Raw genomic sequence first — 17,270 nt, forward strand, 5'->3', positions numbered from 1 at the left:
ATGCTGTAAATAAATTTATATCATATGTATATGTTTGTAACATTTTTGAATTTTATTTATTATATGCACTTTTTATAAATATTAAATTATTTATAAATATTTCGCAATTCAGTTGAACAAAAAATATAAAATAATGTGTTAAGCTCTGATATTATTGTTAAAACTAATTATCAATGCATATATGTATGCACTCGACGCAAAGCTTGGATTGGTTTTACTAGTTATATTTTATTACACAATAGTATTTTATTCTTTTTTTTTTTTACTTATTATATAATTAGTAAAATTTACTATTATATATTTGTATTAATGATATTAATAATATTAATTTTATCTTATTCTAAGGTTCTACATAATAATGTAATAAATAAATAATCATACCACAATTACATCATAGTATTTTATAATTTAATACTCTTCTATTATAATATTATGATATGTAATGTAAATATTTATAAAAATGCTAAAAATATTTTTATATTGTTATATATATATATATTATATTGTTATATATATATCTATTATATTATTATATATTTATATTTAATGATTTCATTATTGTTGGAGTGTCAAGCCTGTTGAAGAATCTAGGCCATCCATTTCTTTTCTCAGATCCAATGGCTGGTGTTATTTCTTTTGCTATAAGGGGCAGTGATGTAATTTACATGAAATGAATTGTAAATAATAAAAGAAAACACAGCAAGGGGCAGGGGTTTTCATCTTCGGGTCTTGGTAGCTTCAAAGAAAAAAAGGGCAGCGTAGGAGATCTTCCCTTTCCAGCCGCGAGTCTTCACCAACGCAAGAGACACCTGCAGCAAGTCTCTTGCAGAGCCGCAGCGAGAGTCTTCTTCACCCGAGCGCAGGAGGGTTTCCGTTCCACAGTTGCGAGGGCACTTGCAGCCGAGGGTTCTTCAGCTGCGCGGGAGAGTGAAGCCGCACGAGAGAAGGAGACGGTAGCGGAGGTTCGGCATTGGGGGGATCTCCAACCTCCAGCGGAGGTACGCGCAAGGGTAAGACAAGGTAAGCTCATATTTGGTTTCTTGGGGAGGATTTCTTGTAGGGAAATCAGGGAAGGATATAGGGAGAAATCTAGGTGCGAAGAGGGGATTTCTTGAATTATTCTTGAGCTGATTTCCAGAGGAGATCGGTAAGACAAGAAAGGGTAAATCTATGTGTACTTGTATTTATTTCCACCGATTTAATATAGTGTCTCTGGAGGTGAGTTTCTGCCGTGGATGTAGGCCAATTTGGCATGTTTATGTTTTGCTAAATATTGGATTGGTGAATGTATATTTTTCTTGTTCAGGCTTAGCATACACGCACACGTTAACATAAACATGTTTTCGTTAGGTGTGATTGTGGTTGATGCTTAGGTAAAGTCAGATTGTGGATTGTTTATAATTAATTAAAATCTGAAATTTAGAATTAGCAATCAGCTGAATTACACACAACAAGTGGTATCAGAGTCTGGCTATGTGATGGAGACTGCTAGGTTTGAAATAGAAAAATTCACCGGAAAAAATGACTTTGGTTTGTGGAGAAAAGAAAGGTGTCTCCACTTCACAAGAGGGGAAACTAGATTTTCCCTCCACCGACAAAGTGAAGCCTGAAATTCTTCAAAAGGCACATAGTGCCATTATCTTGTCCCTAGGAGATAAAGTGCTTAGGGAAGTTGCCAATGAGGATATGGCAGCTGGAGTTTGGTCAAAATTAGAAAGTTTGTACATGACAAAATCCCTAACAAATAGACTCCATAAGAAGACTAGACTCTACACCTTTAGAATGACCCCTGGAACATCGATTGATGAACATTTAGATGAATTTAATAAAATTCTTTTGGATCTTGTTAATATTGATATTAGTATAGATGAAGAAGACCAAATAATTCTTTTATTGAGTTCTCTTGATTCCACATATGACCATATTAAAGAAACTATGATGTATGGGAGAGAGAGGTTGACTTTAGAAGATGTGCAAGCTGTTTTGCACTCTAGGAATTTGCACACTAAGTTTGAGTCTAAATCAGGGTCAGGGGAAGGGTTAAATGTGAGAGGTAGGTTTGAAAAGAGGAACAAGAAAGGAAAAGACAAGAGGTCTAAATCAAAGTCTAAGAGTAAGGCACTAAAATGTTTTGCATGTCACAAGGAAGGACATTTTAGGAAGGACTGCCCTGAGACGAAAAATGGTACAAATGCCACCACCTCTGAATCAAAGGGTAAGGCAGCTGTAGTTTTAGATGGGTATGATAGTGCGAAAGTGTTGAATGTCTCTGATAAAGATTCAGGAAAAGAATGGATATTAGATTCGGGATGTTCCTTCCATATGTGTCCATTGAAAAATTGGTTTGAGTCCTTTACATGCTTAGAAAGAGGTCATGTTATCCTAGGAAACAATAAATCATGTAAAATACAGGGTATTAGGACTTTGAGACTTCTAATGCATGATGGGATGGAAAGAGTGCTAAGAGATGTGAGGTACATACCTGAGCTGAAGAGAAACTAGATTTCTCTGGGTAGCTTAGATAAGACAGGGTACACGTTTAAATCTGAAGGAGGTAGCCTAAGAGTTTGTAGAGGTTCACTGGTAGTGATGAAAGGGGTGCTAAAGAATGGGTTGTACACCTTGGTAGGAAAGACAGTGATTGGTGAGGCTTCACCTATCAATCACAGGGTAGACAATCAGGTTTCCTTGTGGCATAGGAGGTTATGACATGTTAGCCAACAGAGCCTAAAGGAGCTGGAGAAACAGGGGCTCCTTGGAGATAGGAAACTTGAGGAATTGTCATTCTATGAGGAGTGTGTCTTGGGTAAGTCTACTAGGGTTAGTTTTAAGAAGTCCACTCACACCACAAAACAGACTCTTGATTACATACATTCAAATTTGTGAGGGCCTGCTACGGTTAGTTCTCATGGTGGTTCTAGGTATTTTCTGTCAATTATAGATGACTTTTCTAGGAAAGTATGGGTTTATATTCTAAAACATAAAAGTGATACTTTTGAAAAGTTTAAAGAATGGAAAACCTTAGTTGAAAATCAAGTTGGCAGAAAAGTTAAAACACTGAGAACAAACAATGAATTAGAATACTTGTCAAATGAATTTTCTGAATTTTGAATTTTGTAAAGCTAAGGGCATAGCTAGACATAGGACTATTAGGGATACTCCCCAACATAATGATTAGCTGAAAGGATGAATAGGACCATTTTGGAAAGGGTAAGATGCATGTTAGCCACTTCACGTCTGCCCAAGAACTTTTGGGCAGAGGCAGTGACCACTGTTGTATACCTTATTAATAGGTGTCCTTCCATAGTTTTAAATTATAAAACCCCTCAAGAAATTTGGATGGGTAAGCCTATTGATTATCAGGGTTTAAAAGTTTTTGGGTGCGTAGCCTATGCCCACATTAGAACTGATAAATTAGAGCCTAGGGTTATTAAATGCATTTTTTTGGGAAACCCAGAGGGGGTTAAAGGCTATAAGCTCTAGATTATAAAACTTGGAAAACAAAAATGTATTATTAGCAGGGATGTAGTTTTTAATGAAACTATAATGGGGGGCAAACTAGAAAATTCAGATGAAAGTGTTAGGCACTCTAACACTAGTGACCTGCAGCTTGAGGTGGAGCAACCCTCCACTTCTCATAACCATTTAGAAACAGATGCTGCAGTTTTTGAGGAGCAAAATTTAGAAATGGAAACCTCTGAATTAAGTAAAACTTACCTTCTAGCACGTGATAGGAAGAGGAGAGTCATAAGACCTCCTCAAAGGTATGGGAAAGCTGATATGACAACTTTTGCTCTTTCTGTTCTTGAAATAGAAATTGAGGTGGAGTTTAGGGCTTTTAGAGAGGCCATGGATAGTAAAGAGGCTGAAAAATGGATTTTTGCAATGTAAGAAGAAATAAAGTCTCTAAACAAGAATGAGACATGGTTGATGGTACCTAGACCGGAAAAACAAAAACTCATAGGATCCAAATGGATCTTTAATAGGAAAGAGGGAATCCTTAGAGTTGAACCACCTAGGTATAAAGTTAGGTTAGTGGCTAAGGGATTTACACAAAGGGAAGGGGTAAACTATAATGAAATATTTTCCCCTGTTGTGAGGCATATTTCAATTAGAATTCTATTATCCTTTTTTGCTGTACATGACTTGCATTTGGAACAACTTGATGTTAGAACTGCTTTCTTGCATGGTACTTTAGAAGAAACAATTTATATGCAACCTCCTGAGGGCTTTGATACGGAAATGAATAAAAAATCATGTATGTTTATTAAAGAAATCTTTATATGGGTTGAAACAATCACCTAGACAATGGTATAAACGATTTGATTCTTACATGATTCAAAATGATTTCTATAGAAGCAATTATGATGGTTTTGTTTATTTTAAATCATGTGATAAATGTCATATACATTTGCTATTATATGTTCATGACATGTTGGTGGCTTGTGGAGACATGGATATGTTAAATTAAGTTAAGTACATGCTTAAATCTGAATTTGAAATGAAAGACTTGGACCTGTTAAAAGGATACTTGGTATGGAAATAACTAAAGAAAGGAATAAAAAGTTTCTCTACTTGTCTCAAAAGTCTTATATTTCAAAGGTATTAAAAATATTTGGAATGAGTCATGTTAAATCTACTTCTATTTCTGTTGCATAGCATGTTAAGTTGTCTAGCAAACAGTGTCTTGAAACTGAAAATGAGTCACTGTTTATGAATAGAATACCTTATGCTAGTATGGTTGGTAGTGTAATGTGTGCTATGGTATGTTCTAGGCCTGATCTATCTTATGCTGTAAGTCAAGTGAGCAGATTTATGAGCAAACCTGGAAAACCACATTGGCATGCTTTGAAACAAATTTTTCAATACTTGTCTGGAACAAAACAGTAAGGATTAATGTTTGGCAAAAAGGATATGCATTGTGAAATAGGGTTAAAAAGATATGTAGAGTCTGACTATGCTGGAAATCTAGATACCAGGAAGTCTTTGTCTGGTATGGTCTTTTCTTTTTTAGGTAGTGCTATTAGTTGGACTTCGGATTTGATGACTAAAGTAGTACCTAAATCCAAGTTTGAACATTGTTCGAACTTGGTTAACCTTGGAAGCTGTTAGTATTTTTTTTGCAGGAACTGCCATAGGAGATGCTAAGGAGGTGCAAGGATCACAAGCTTGCCAAGGTGGAGAATTGTTGGAGTGTCAAGCCTGTTGAAGAATCCAGGCCGTCCATTTCTTTTCTCGGATCCAATGGCTGGTGTTATTTCTTTTGTTATAAAGGGCAGTGATGTAATTTACATGAAATGAATTGTAAATAATAAAAGAAAACACAGCAGGGGGTGGGGGTTCTTCATCTTCGGGTCTTGGCAGCTTTAAAGAAAAAAAGGGCAGCGTAGGAGATCTTCCTTTTCCAGCCGCGAGTCTTCACCAACATGAGAGACGCCTGCAGGAAGCCTCTTGCAGAGCCACAGCGAGAGTCTTCTTCACCCAAGCGCAGGAGGGTTTCCGTTCTACAACTGCGCGTCTTCACCAACTGCGAGGGCGCCTGCAGCCGTGGGTTCTTTAGCCACACGGGAGAGTGAAGCCGCACGAGAGAAGGAGACGACAGCGGAGGTTCGGCATTGGGGGGATCTCCAACCTCCAGCGGAGGCACGCACAAGGTGAGGATGGTAAGCTCAGATTTGGTTTCTTGCGGAGGATTTCTTGTAGGAAAATCATATAGGAATATAGGGAGAAATCTAGGGTTCTTAGCAGGTGCGAAGAGGGGGTTTCTTAGATTATTCTTGGGTTGATTTCCAAAGGAGATCGGAAAGACAAGAAAGGGTAAATCTGTGTGTACTTGTATTTATTTTCGCCGATTTAATATAGTGTCTTTGGAGGTGAGTTTCTGCCGTGGATGTAGGCCAATTTTTAAGTCGAACCATGTAAATTTGTTCTTGTGATTGTGTGATTGACATGTTTATGTTTTGCTGAATATTGGATTGGTGAACATATATTTTTCTTGTTCAAGTTTAGCACACACGCACACGTTAACATAAACAGGTTTTCGTTTAGGTGTGATTGTGGTTGATGTTTAGGTAAAGTCAGATTGTGGATTGTTTATAATTAATTAAAATATGAAATTTAGAATTAGCAATTAGCTGAATTACACACAACAATTATATTATTTTAGATTTATATATATATATATATATATATGTTCCTGCGTATATTTAATATATAGTAGTATTATATTTTTTAAATTATGTCATTATTAAATTTTATTATATATTTATAATTGATGATAATAATAAATATTTTATTTCTGTTATTTTCTTTAAGATTATAAATAATAGTATAATAAATTAATTATCATACCATAACTACATCATAATATTTTAACATCTAATATTATTCTATTACTTTGTATATGTTATAATGTAATTATTATATATTATACAAATATTAATAATGATGTTTTAATATTTATATTAAAATATATAGTACTATTTTAAATATTAATAATGATGTCATAATATTAATATTATATTTTAAATTTATGTAATATATATAATATCATACTATATCATATGAACTATCATACTATAATAAATACTATATTTATAGGAATCAGGATTTAATTTCAAAGTAAAAGTCATGAATCAAAATGTAAGTAAAGGAAGAATCTCATTCCTATATAGAATAGAAATCTTACTAAGATTACCGTAAAACAAACATTAGGAATGGGAAACAACCATTCTCATTCCAATTTTTAGAGTTAATTTCCAATTATCAAATACCATCTAGGTTATTATTGAAGTAAAAGTATTAGGTTTCGGGCAAACATTGTTAGTATAGTGAAATTCTTTCTTGCATTTCCAAATGGGAGGATCCATTTGAGAGAGTGAACCAAAGCAATAAGAAAAGTACTTTGAAAAATTATAGACTGAAATATTATACTTATAAATAGATTGTGACAAGTATCAAATATAAGTAAAATAGAAAGTGAGTGAAATAATTAAGTAGTAATTAATTGACCATAATGAAATGGAAGTGATTACAAAATCAATCAACAGATTAAACACTACAAATTTTGTTTTAGATAAAACTACTAATTAATTTTTATACTAAGTATGAGAGAGGTGGGGTGACCATGTGTAAAAATAAGTAGTTGCAGATGGTGTAATCAATCTCTACTGCCAGTGATTAACTGAAAAGACTCTACATAGGCAGCATGCCTAAAGAGTTTTGTCTTCTCCTTTTATTGTTTCTTTTTTCATTTATTGTTGTTGTGTATCCCTATTTTAGATTCTAAGAGTAATTTGAATTGCCTAACATAATGTAGCACTCTTACTACATAAGGACTTAAACACTATATTGTTGATTTAGTTTTTAAGGTACATTTTCAAAAGAACATATATCTTGTCACCATTCTTCTTTTAGTTTTATTCTATTTTGAATTTCACAAAGAAGATCTAGCGTTTATGTTCTAATCTTTTCTACACACAACCCATGCAAAGTTAATTTAAAAAAATATATGTTGCATTAAATAACTCACGACCAATATTAGATCTTTTCTTGAATCAATTAACTTGGATTTGAAAATAGAATGGAATTTCTATATTTCTTGAATGAATTTTGTACAGACTAATTTACAATATTTATAATACAATCGGAAGATCTAAATATGGAAACAAACTCTTAATAGAATTTCTCTCAATAATATACAATCCTCTACATATATACTTCCCCAAATTACTCCAAGATACTCTAAGATATTCGGGATTTCTACACTCCCCTTCAATTTGGATCATAGATATTGATCATATCCAACTTGCAAATGAAATCACCAAAGCTCTGTCGAGCTAACCTTTTAGTAAAGATGTCTGCAGTTTGTTCCTTGGTAGGTACATAAGTTATACAGATGGTTCCTTCTTTAACCTTCTCTTTGATAAAATGTCGGTCCACTTCTACATGCTTAGTCTTGTCATGTTGAACTGGATTGAGAGAGATATTGATGACTGTTTTTTGTCACAATAGAGTTTGATAGGGAATTTCACCAGGATTTGTAATTCTTCTAAGAGTTTTCGTAACCACAGTCATTCACATATCCCTTCTGCAACTGCCTTGAATTCAGCTTCAACACTACTTCAAGCCACTACATTCTGTTTTTTGCTCCTCCAAGTTACCAAATTTCCTCATACAAAGGTGCAATATCTAGTGGTAGACCTTCTATCTTCCACTAATCCTGTCCAATCTGCATTTGTGAAAATTTGTACTTCCTTACTTTCACATATCTTGAAGAAGAGTCATTTGCCCAAAGAGCCCTTGAGGTACCTGAGGATCTTGTACATAGCATCTAGGTGAGTCTTTTTCGGTGAATGCATGTGTTGACTTACCACACTTACCACAAATGCAATGTTGGGTCTAGTATGTGATAGGTAGATTAGTTTACCAATCAATCTTTGATACCTCTCGTTTTCAACTAGTATTCCGTAATCTTCGACCCTCTTTACTGTTTCAATCGAGGTTTCACTAGGTTTGCTTCCAAGCATGCCATTTTCGGTTAGGAGATCATGGATATACTTTCGTTAAGAGACATTGATACCCTTTTTTGATCTAACAACTTCCATTCCCAAGAAGTACCGCATTTGTCCCAGGTCTTTAACTTCAAACTCAGCAGCTAGGACTTTCTTTAATCTTTCCATCTCCACTGCATCATCTCTTGTTAGGATTATATTATCAACATAAACTATCAGAATTGTTGGCCTAACATGGCTTTCGAATCCTGTTTTGATGATAAAAAATAAAGATTAATTTAATTTAACAAGCTATTGTTTAAGTGATGATATTTCAGGAAACCTAGTATAACAAAGTTCAAAAGGTTCAAAGAAATGAAAGTCCAAGATCACAAGTACCATAAAGCTATACTTCATCAACAAGGTGATCAAAAGAAAAGCTCAAGAGGACCAAGATGTTTAAAACATGTGGAAGCTTAAAGAATACTCAAGCTCAAGGCAAAGATAACTCAAAACAAAGAAATACATGAAGACTTCAAACTTAGAGAGTTTTTAAGTCTTTAGGAAGTCTTATGTAAGTACCTCATTATAAATATCATTTTGAATGCTTTGAAGCTCATTAGGGGTTGATATGGACTTAGAGACCTTACTTTGAAAACCTCGAAAAATGCTTTTTAAATGTATCAAAGCAAGATGGCTAAGGATTTTGGAAACAAACCTCAAAAATAGTTTTTATAATTGTTCAGGCGACTAAGCTTTAGACCTCAGGCAACTGAAGATTTTCCTGAATTGATTTTGAACAGGCAGTGAAGGTTCAAGCAACTGACCCCTAAATTTTTAGGCGTCTGACCTTGTTTTAAACTGAAATTTTGCAGTGTTCAAAAAGATCTAGCGACTAACCCTCGAATGACTAGTTTTTAAAACAACTTTTTAAATTCAAATTCGAAGTTGCTTATGCCCTAAATTTTGTATAAACTTAGGAAACACACCAAGTAACTTAGGTAACATGAATTTAATGCTTTTTGAGCCTATAAATACATGGTTTCTCAAATCAAACCTATACCAAGAATTGAAAATAAGTTTTCAAGCTATATTGCTCACTCTCTCTCAAAGTCCTCTTGCACACATACTCTTGCTAAGAATTTTTTGAGATAAACTGAGTCTTTGATCACTGATCTGAAAGCAAATCTTCTGAGGTTTGATACAAATCAAAAGAAGAATCCCAGTGACATACTTCTTTGAGCTTCAATTCAATTCTCTTTGATATTTACTTTAAAGTATTAGTTGTGCTATATTTGTACTAACCAGCTCTATCTGAGTGCATCTCTTGTGCACAAGAATTTTTTCTTATTTCCTTGTTTTCTTTGACGGTTCATGGTTATTGGATCATTGTACTGAGCGTGGGGTATGGCTTGGAGAGGAGACTCCACCCTAATTGAAAGAGGAATTGTAATGGTTTGTTTCACCTGTAAAGGAACGCTATATTGGAATCCTTAGGTGGTCTTGCCTAAGGTAAGGATATAGGCTGGGTATAAGCCGAACCTTGTAAAAACTCGGTCTCACTCTCTACCCTTACTCTTTAATTTTTCTGCATATATAAATTGTGTGGTTGTATATCTAAGTGCAGGAAGCTGAAAGTTCGGGATTGAGAAAACTTTTAATTTAAGAGAGTACATTGATTAGTCTTTTGCGGAAACCTTAAAGGGAGTACGTTGATTAATCATTTGTGGAAATCTTGGTTAAAAGGAAGTGCATCAATATTCATATATACATGGCTTTATTTAAACTCTAAGTTGAGTTTTTCAAATGCTGAATCAAGGAAGTGTTGCAGCTCATATAATTGGTTAAGTATCTTGTGGTTGATTGGTTGATTGATAAACATTGTGGACAACATCTCATTAAGAATCATTGGCTTGTGTTAATATTGAGTGTGGATTGTAGTTGGTATAATTAAGCATTAAAAAATTATTCTTGCGTGTTTGCTAAATTTACAAAAAGTTGTGAATCAGTAAAAAGATTTAAAAGAAACTTTTAAAAACCCAATTCAACCCCTTATTGGGACTACACCTTAGTTTTCAATTGGTATCAGAGAGGGGTTATAGACAATCTTAATTAGAAGCTATATAAAGACATAAATGGCACACTTAGGCGTAACGCCCTTTGCCGAGGGTCAATCCTCAATTAGGCCTCCTATCTTTTGTGGACTTAACTATACTTTTTGGAAACAAAGAATGAAAATCTACCTTCAAACCATGGAGAGTTGTCATACATGGTGATCTTATCCCTACCAAACTTGTAGATGGAAAAGAAATGCCCAAAGAAGAAAAAGACATGACCGAAAACGACCATAAGATGTTGCGAGTTAACTCAAGTACTATAAATACTTTATATTGTACACTTGACATAAATGAATTCAATAGAGTCATGGCATGCAAAACAGGAAAAGAAATATGGGACAAGTTAGAGGTAACCTATGAAGGTACCGTTGATGTGAGAAATAATAGAATTGACATGCTTACTAGTGAATATGAAACTTTTAGAATGAATCCGGATGAATCCATCACGAATATGTATACTAGGTTTACTCATATCATAAACTCCCTTAATGCTTTAGGGAAAACTTACTCTACTTATGATACCTTACCTTGATTTAAAAGTATAAGTTTGTGCATTAGTTTGGCATTGAAAAGAAATTAGGTGATTAGAATTCCAGGGAATGTTTGGGAGTTTATATAATTTTTACTTAAACGAATTACAAAGTTATACTGAGAGTTTTGAAGTGCCTTTTATACAATCGATCTAATAGGCAAATGATTACGCATCCTGATCTGAGATGTCCCAGCAGGTATGGTCCTTGATGAGTATGAGTTAACATTGCAAGTTTTCTGTTTAAAGATGAGACTAACCATTGGTAGTTATTTATTTATCATACACCTAGTTCATTGTTTCCCAAAAGAAAGTAGTACTCAGAGATCCAAATGGAGTGATGGTTTCCTTCCAACTAACAAGCTCTCATATTTGACATCTTGAGTGCTTGTGAAAGGATGATATTTGGCCGCATGTCTGGGGATTGTAGTAGCAACGAAAGAAATAGACGAGTTAATGAATCCCTACTTCTTTACCCATAGGTGATGAATTTTTAGATATTCTTTCCAGATGATTTATCGAGACTATCTCCAAGAGGAGGTTGAATTTAATATTAATTTGGTACTAGGAACAGAGCTCATGTCAACTGCTTCATATAGAATGACGCTAACTGAACAAAGGCAACCTAAGGTGCAACCAGAAGATTTCCTCAACAAGGAATTTGTTCAACCTAGTATATAATTATAGGTTGCACCTGTGTTATTCACTAAGCAACATAATGAGACCTTGAGGTTATGCATTAATCATTGGAAGTTGAATCACCTTACATTAAGAATTGGTATCGACTTCCAAGGATTGGTGGATTATTTGATTAAATGGTAAAACTCGAAAAATTTTTAAGATTGATTTGCAATTAAATTATCACTAATTAAGATTTGGGAATTACACATCCCAAGATAGAATTGAGTACATAGTAAGATCACTATAAGTTTCTGGTGCTACCAATTAGGGCTACCAATGCACCTTACATTTTCATGGATAAGATGAATCAAGTTATTCAACCATACTTGGATTAACTTGATATAATTTTTATGGATGATTTTTGGGGTATTCAAAGACTTAAGAAGAGTGAACAACATTTGTGATTAATTTTACAAACATTACGAGAGTATCAGTTATATGCTAAACAGGAAATGTTTGTGTCAGATCTTTGGAAGAGTGGAGATAGGAATTGAAGTTGTTGAGTGTTGGTGCTGAAGTAAGGTGTATTAGGACAAGATGTATAATCCATCGACTTATGTTAGTTATCAGTTCTAATAGGGTGGTTTATAAGATTAACTCAAAACTTGTTAGGTTAACGATGGATTTTACAAGGGTTGTATTCAACAAATTTCGAGGACAAAATTTTTATAAGAAAAGGAGAATGTAACGCCCCAAAAAATGATATGTTTGGGAATGTAAAAAAAAAAATTTAATTAGTTAATTAAATAAATTAAATAATAGTAATTATTAATCAAATTATATAATATGATATATTAATATATTAATATAATATAATAAATTATTATTATTATATATGTTTAAAGTTATTATATGTAATGAGTGAAGATTTCAATTGAAATCTTTCTGCTTCTAACTCTCACCCCCCCCCCCCCCAGTGGCATTTCATCTCTTTCTCTGCGCTCTAGTCTCCACCTCTCTCTCTCTCTCTCTCTCTCTCTCTCTCTCTCTCTCTCTCTCTCTCTTCAATTTTTCAGGCCTAACGAGCTGCCGATCAAAAATCAAAAAATACCTCTTGGCTCCATTCTCCGTCACCGACATTTCTACCGCAGCGGATTTGTCATAGGAACGACATAAGCATATCTCCTGAGGTAAGGTAAATTTTCACTCTTACCTCAATTTTTCTTAAATCTTAAGTTGAATTGACAATCGGACATCACCACGAGAATCTAGGGATGATTCTCTACAAGTCTAGAGGAGCGGATTTCTCATGAGGTCGTCATAAGTATAGCCCCAAAATTAAGATAATGGGTTATTTAGAGATTAATTTTTATTTAATTATTGTAGATTTGGAAATGTTAAAATATTGGGCATTTTGGGATTGAACTAGGGTTATTGAATTCAGGGTTCGAGTGAGCGTCGCGGGTATGATTTTGAGATCCCTGGAGGCGTAGTTCAAGAAACCAGGTAAGGGAATAGATTAAGTCATGTTTTTCAGAAAATTTAACATTTATTATAATTCAATATATATTTCAAAAATGATATGTGATATAATTGGTTTTGGGAAATACTGATGTTGACTTGAGTAAAGCATGATTTTATATTTAATAATATTTTGTCAATAAGTATATTTTCCAAGCCAGATAATATTATATAGAATTACTCACTCGTGTGGCATGAGTATGAATTGAATGTATTAACAGTATATCAGAATATGTTTATATTTCATGGAACAAACATGATCTTACAGTGATTTTAGAAAAATGATAATCAGTATAGAAATTTAGATACTTTTCAGTACATTATGATATGATAGTCGGTGCAGATGCCAAGATATGATAGCGGTGCAGATGTCGTGATCAGTATTATTATGATGATATGATTCAGAAGTTATGAAATGACAGCTTTTATTCAGAAATATGTAAAAGTCAGGTTCTATTGCAGGAATATGAAAATGTTATTTATAAACAGAAATATGTATTATGTGAAATGTATTATACAATATCAGAACCTGAATGGTTACTTTTGTTAAGAGCACGGTACCGTAGCTAACTAGTCAAATCGATGTAGTAGGTATACCCGCTGAGTGCCGACCCCAGTGGTTTTGACGGTGAGTAGGTTGGGTGGATCAGATTGAGTATAGCCGACAGTGCAACCACACTATTTAGAAAGTGTGGGTCGGTGGCCGATTAGCCCGGAAGTGTAGGCGGTGTAGTAGGATACCCACTGTGTTATTGACCCTTAGAGGTTGTCGGTGTAGTAGGCTGGGCAGGCCAGGTTGGGTGGGAAATCATGCATAGTATGTTATGTTTGACTTAACCTGGTAGGCCATCCAACGTTAGGTCCAACCTTCGGACCGCACAACCAAGATCATAAGTGGTGGAGTCATGATACATAGACATCCATGGTATAATTTTCGTATTATACAGATTTAGCATATGATTTAAATGTTATGTAAATTCATTATGATTATGTTTATAAGTACAGATTTCCATGTATAAACAGCTACAATTTAAGTTATACTACAATTAAATTATTTGCAGTATATGTTTATAATATATCAAACTCACGTTGCCACACACTGATATTAGTATATTTCCCTTACTAAGAGGTGTCTCACCCTAACACTACAAATATTTCAGAAAATCCCAACAGACATGTGGAGCAAGCTCCGTGACTGAGGAGTTCGTTGCTTTTACCCAGTAGCAAGGTAAGTAAATGAGTCGGGGACATGATGGATTTGTGGGGTTTATATGTTTATATGTAGAAATAGTGAAATTCTGGTTATTGTATATATGTAAAGTGTATTTTGGTTCTGCTGCTTAGGCGATATATATATATAAACAGGTAAATCTCCAATACCTATGGGTCCGAGTTGAATTTGACTATATATTATAGTGACAAAGTTTTATCAGATTAATAGTGTAAAGAAAAAAAAATGGTTCTAAATTCAAGGCGTTACAATAGGTGTATATCAAGGATCTGCATTGAACCCTTATCTTTTTGTTTTTTAGTAATTAATGAACTAACTAAGATGATTTAAAATGAGATTCCATGGTATATGTTGTTTGCAGATGATATTGTTTTGATTTATGAAACTAGGGGTGGAGTAGAAGTTAGAATCATAGAGAGAAACTTTAAAATCTAGAGGCTTTAGGATAAATAAAAATAAGATAGAATATATGTAATGTAATTTTAGTAAGAGTAGGAGGAGTATTGGAAATAAAGTTAAACTTGATGATGAAAAAATCAATAGCAATAATAGATTTTGATACCTTCGATCTATTATGCAAGTTAAAGGAGAAATCGAAGAAGATGTAATGCATTGAGTTAAAGTAGATTCAATAAAATGAAGAAGTGTTTTAAGTGTACTTTGTAATCGTAGAATATCCTTAAAATTAAAGAAAAAGTTTCACAGGATGGCTGTAAGATTAGCTGTTATATATAGATCATAATGTTGGGCAACAAAGAAACAGCATATCCAAAAAGTTAAAGTTCTCGAAATAAGAATGCTTAAATGGATGAGTGGTATAATATTAAAAAATAAATTAAAAAATGAATATATTCTTTGCAAGTTATGCGTAGTTCCTCGAAAAGATAAAATAAGAGAGGGATGACTTAAATTGTTTGGACACTCGCAACTTAAGTCACATAGTGCACTAATGAGAAATAGTGAATTAGTTATTTGTAAGGGGCAGTAGAAGAGAGAGGGGTAGACCTAAAATAACTTGAAATGAGATAATGAATAAGGATTTAACATTCCTAAATTTATTGAAAAAAAAAATTGTTCCTAATTGCATAAATTAGCGGAAAATGATTCATATAATTGACCCCACCTAGTATGACTTTAAAGCTTGGTTTGTTATTGTTGTTGTTATACGGCTGATTATTTCTAAAAGTATGGTTGATGAAATATAACAATCCTGAGTTTAATGTGCACGTAAGTTTGTTCTACATTTAATTGATATCTTGCAACTATATTAATTTACAAAGTTTGTATCTTTCTTAATGTAGAATTTTTTATTTTATATACTCAAATTGTGCTATCTGTATTCTTACAATGGTAATGATAAAATGATTAAATTTTCTTCTCTGATTATATAGGTAAGAAATTAATTCCTATTCTCTCTTATTATTTTCTCTCTCCTCTCAACGTTTGCAAATCAAATGCACTTTTTAATTACACTTGATTTGCTTAGAATAGAACAATGTGGAAAGTGAATATCTATAATACTATAGTATCTAGAGTGTTTTTTTTTTTTTTTTTTTTAAAGTCAAAAGAAAAAGACCACGTGAATTTAAAATGTAATTAAGATAAAAATATACATAAAAATTATCAAATTTTGAAAAATAATAAAAATCACTAGAAATATATTTTAAGAATTTTCAACTGGCATATAAAATGGGCATGTTCTTAGATAACTAAAGAGTGAGTTTTAGAAAAATAATTAAGTAAAAGTAGCTATAATCACTTTCTATTATTTATTTCCTAATCAGCGTTCATTTGAATTTTCATTATTTTAATTATATTTTTTGTTATCATTTGATTTAAAACACAAAAAAGAAGATATGTTTTATTTTAGTTTTGAAAATATTTACTAAATGTTATACTAAACTTGTTTTTGATGTATGTTTCTAATTTTTTATTTTATTTACGATATTTATTTTGATAATTTTAGCAGACATGAGATGGCTCCTTAATTATAATTTTTTATTTTTTTTCAAAAAAATCTTTTACTTTTTCCCCTTAGTTGTGTTTTATTTCATCCTTTTTTAGCTTATGATTATTGAATTAATAATGCTATTGCTTGTATCCATGATCATCACGAATTCACGTGACAAAATGAAGCCGGATGAAGTAGTAGGCCAAGCTCGCTCACTTCATCCACCTTGGTCTTGCGACATAAACCCATTATGTCATGTGGTCGTGACATTCAGCCTTTTCTGTTTTGAAAAATCCTCGTCTGTGGGTATCTCTTCAACCTCAAGGACTGAGGAAGAGTCTCACAGCTATAACAGCAATTTCTTTTGCCCCTTGAACAATGTGAAGGTGAATTTTGAATTACTCTTGTGAGATTGTGGCCTACCGTTTTAGACAATTTTTGTTTCGTGTTGTGATATTATTTTATTGAGATTGGAATCTCATTATTTTAGAGATCATTTAGTACCACGTAAAAAATTATAAAAATAAAAATTAAAAATTAAAAGCTAAAATCTATTAACCTGTTTGCTAAATTTTTATAAAACTAAAAAAATTACAAACTTTTTGACAAAAATTTGCGAATGATTTTACTGAATATTCGTTGTTATAAAAAGCAAGTACGAAAGTTGAATGGACACCCCATTTTTTTTTTCCAAAATAGTTTGCAAATTTAAATTATCAAAATAGTAGAGGTAATAATATTCATTACAAAATAGAAGGAATAGAAGAAATACAAAAAAATTATATTATATTGTCTAACCATGTCACAT

At 33.1% G+C, this 17,270-nt stretch overlaps 1 protein-coding gene across 1 annotated transcript; it reads left to right on the top strand.

Annotated features, from left to right (window-relative positions):
• On the top strand, positions 1-5,968 carry LOC131163391 (uncharacterized). The gene is made up of 3 exons (XM_058119986.1): positions 1-5; positions 692-1,020; positions 5,127-5,968. The coding sequence occupies exons 1-3, from the start codon at positions 1-3 to the stop codon at positions 5,207-5,209; spliced, it is 417 nt and encodes a 138-aa protein (XP_057975969.1). The 3' UTR covers positions 5,210-5,968.
• The last annotated feature ends 11,302 nt before the right edge of the window (positions 5,969-17,270 follow it).

This window comes from Malania oleifera, chromosome 9, assembly GCF_029873635.1.
Source record: "Malania oleifera isolate guangnan ecotype guangnan chromosome 9, ASM2987363v1, whole genome shotgun sequence".
Taxonomy (NCBI): domain Eukaryota; kingdom Viridiplantae; phylum Streptophyta; class Magnoliopsida; order Santalales; family Ximeniaceae; genus Malania; species Malania oleifera.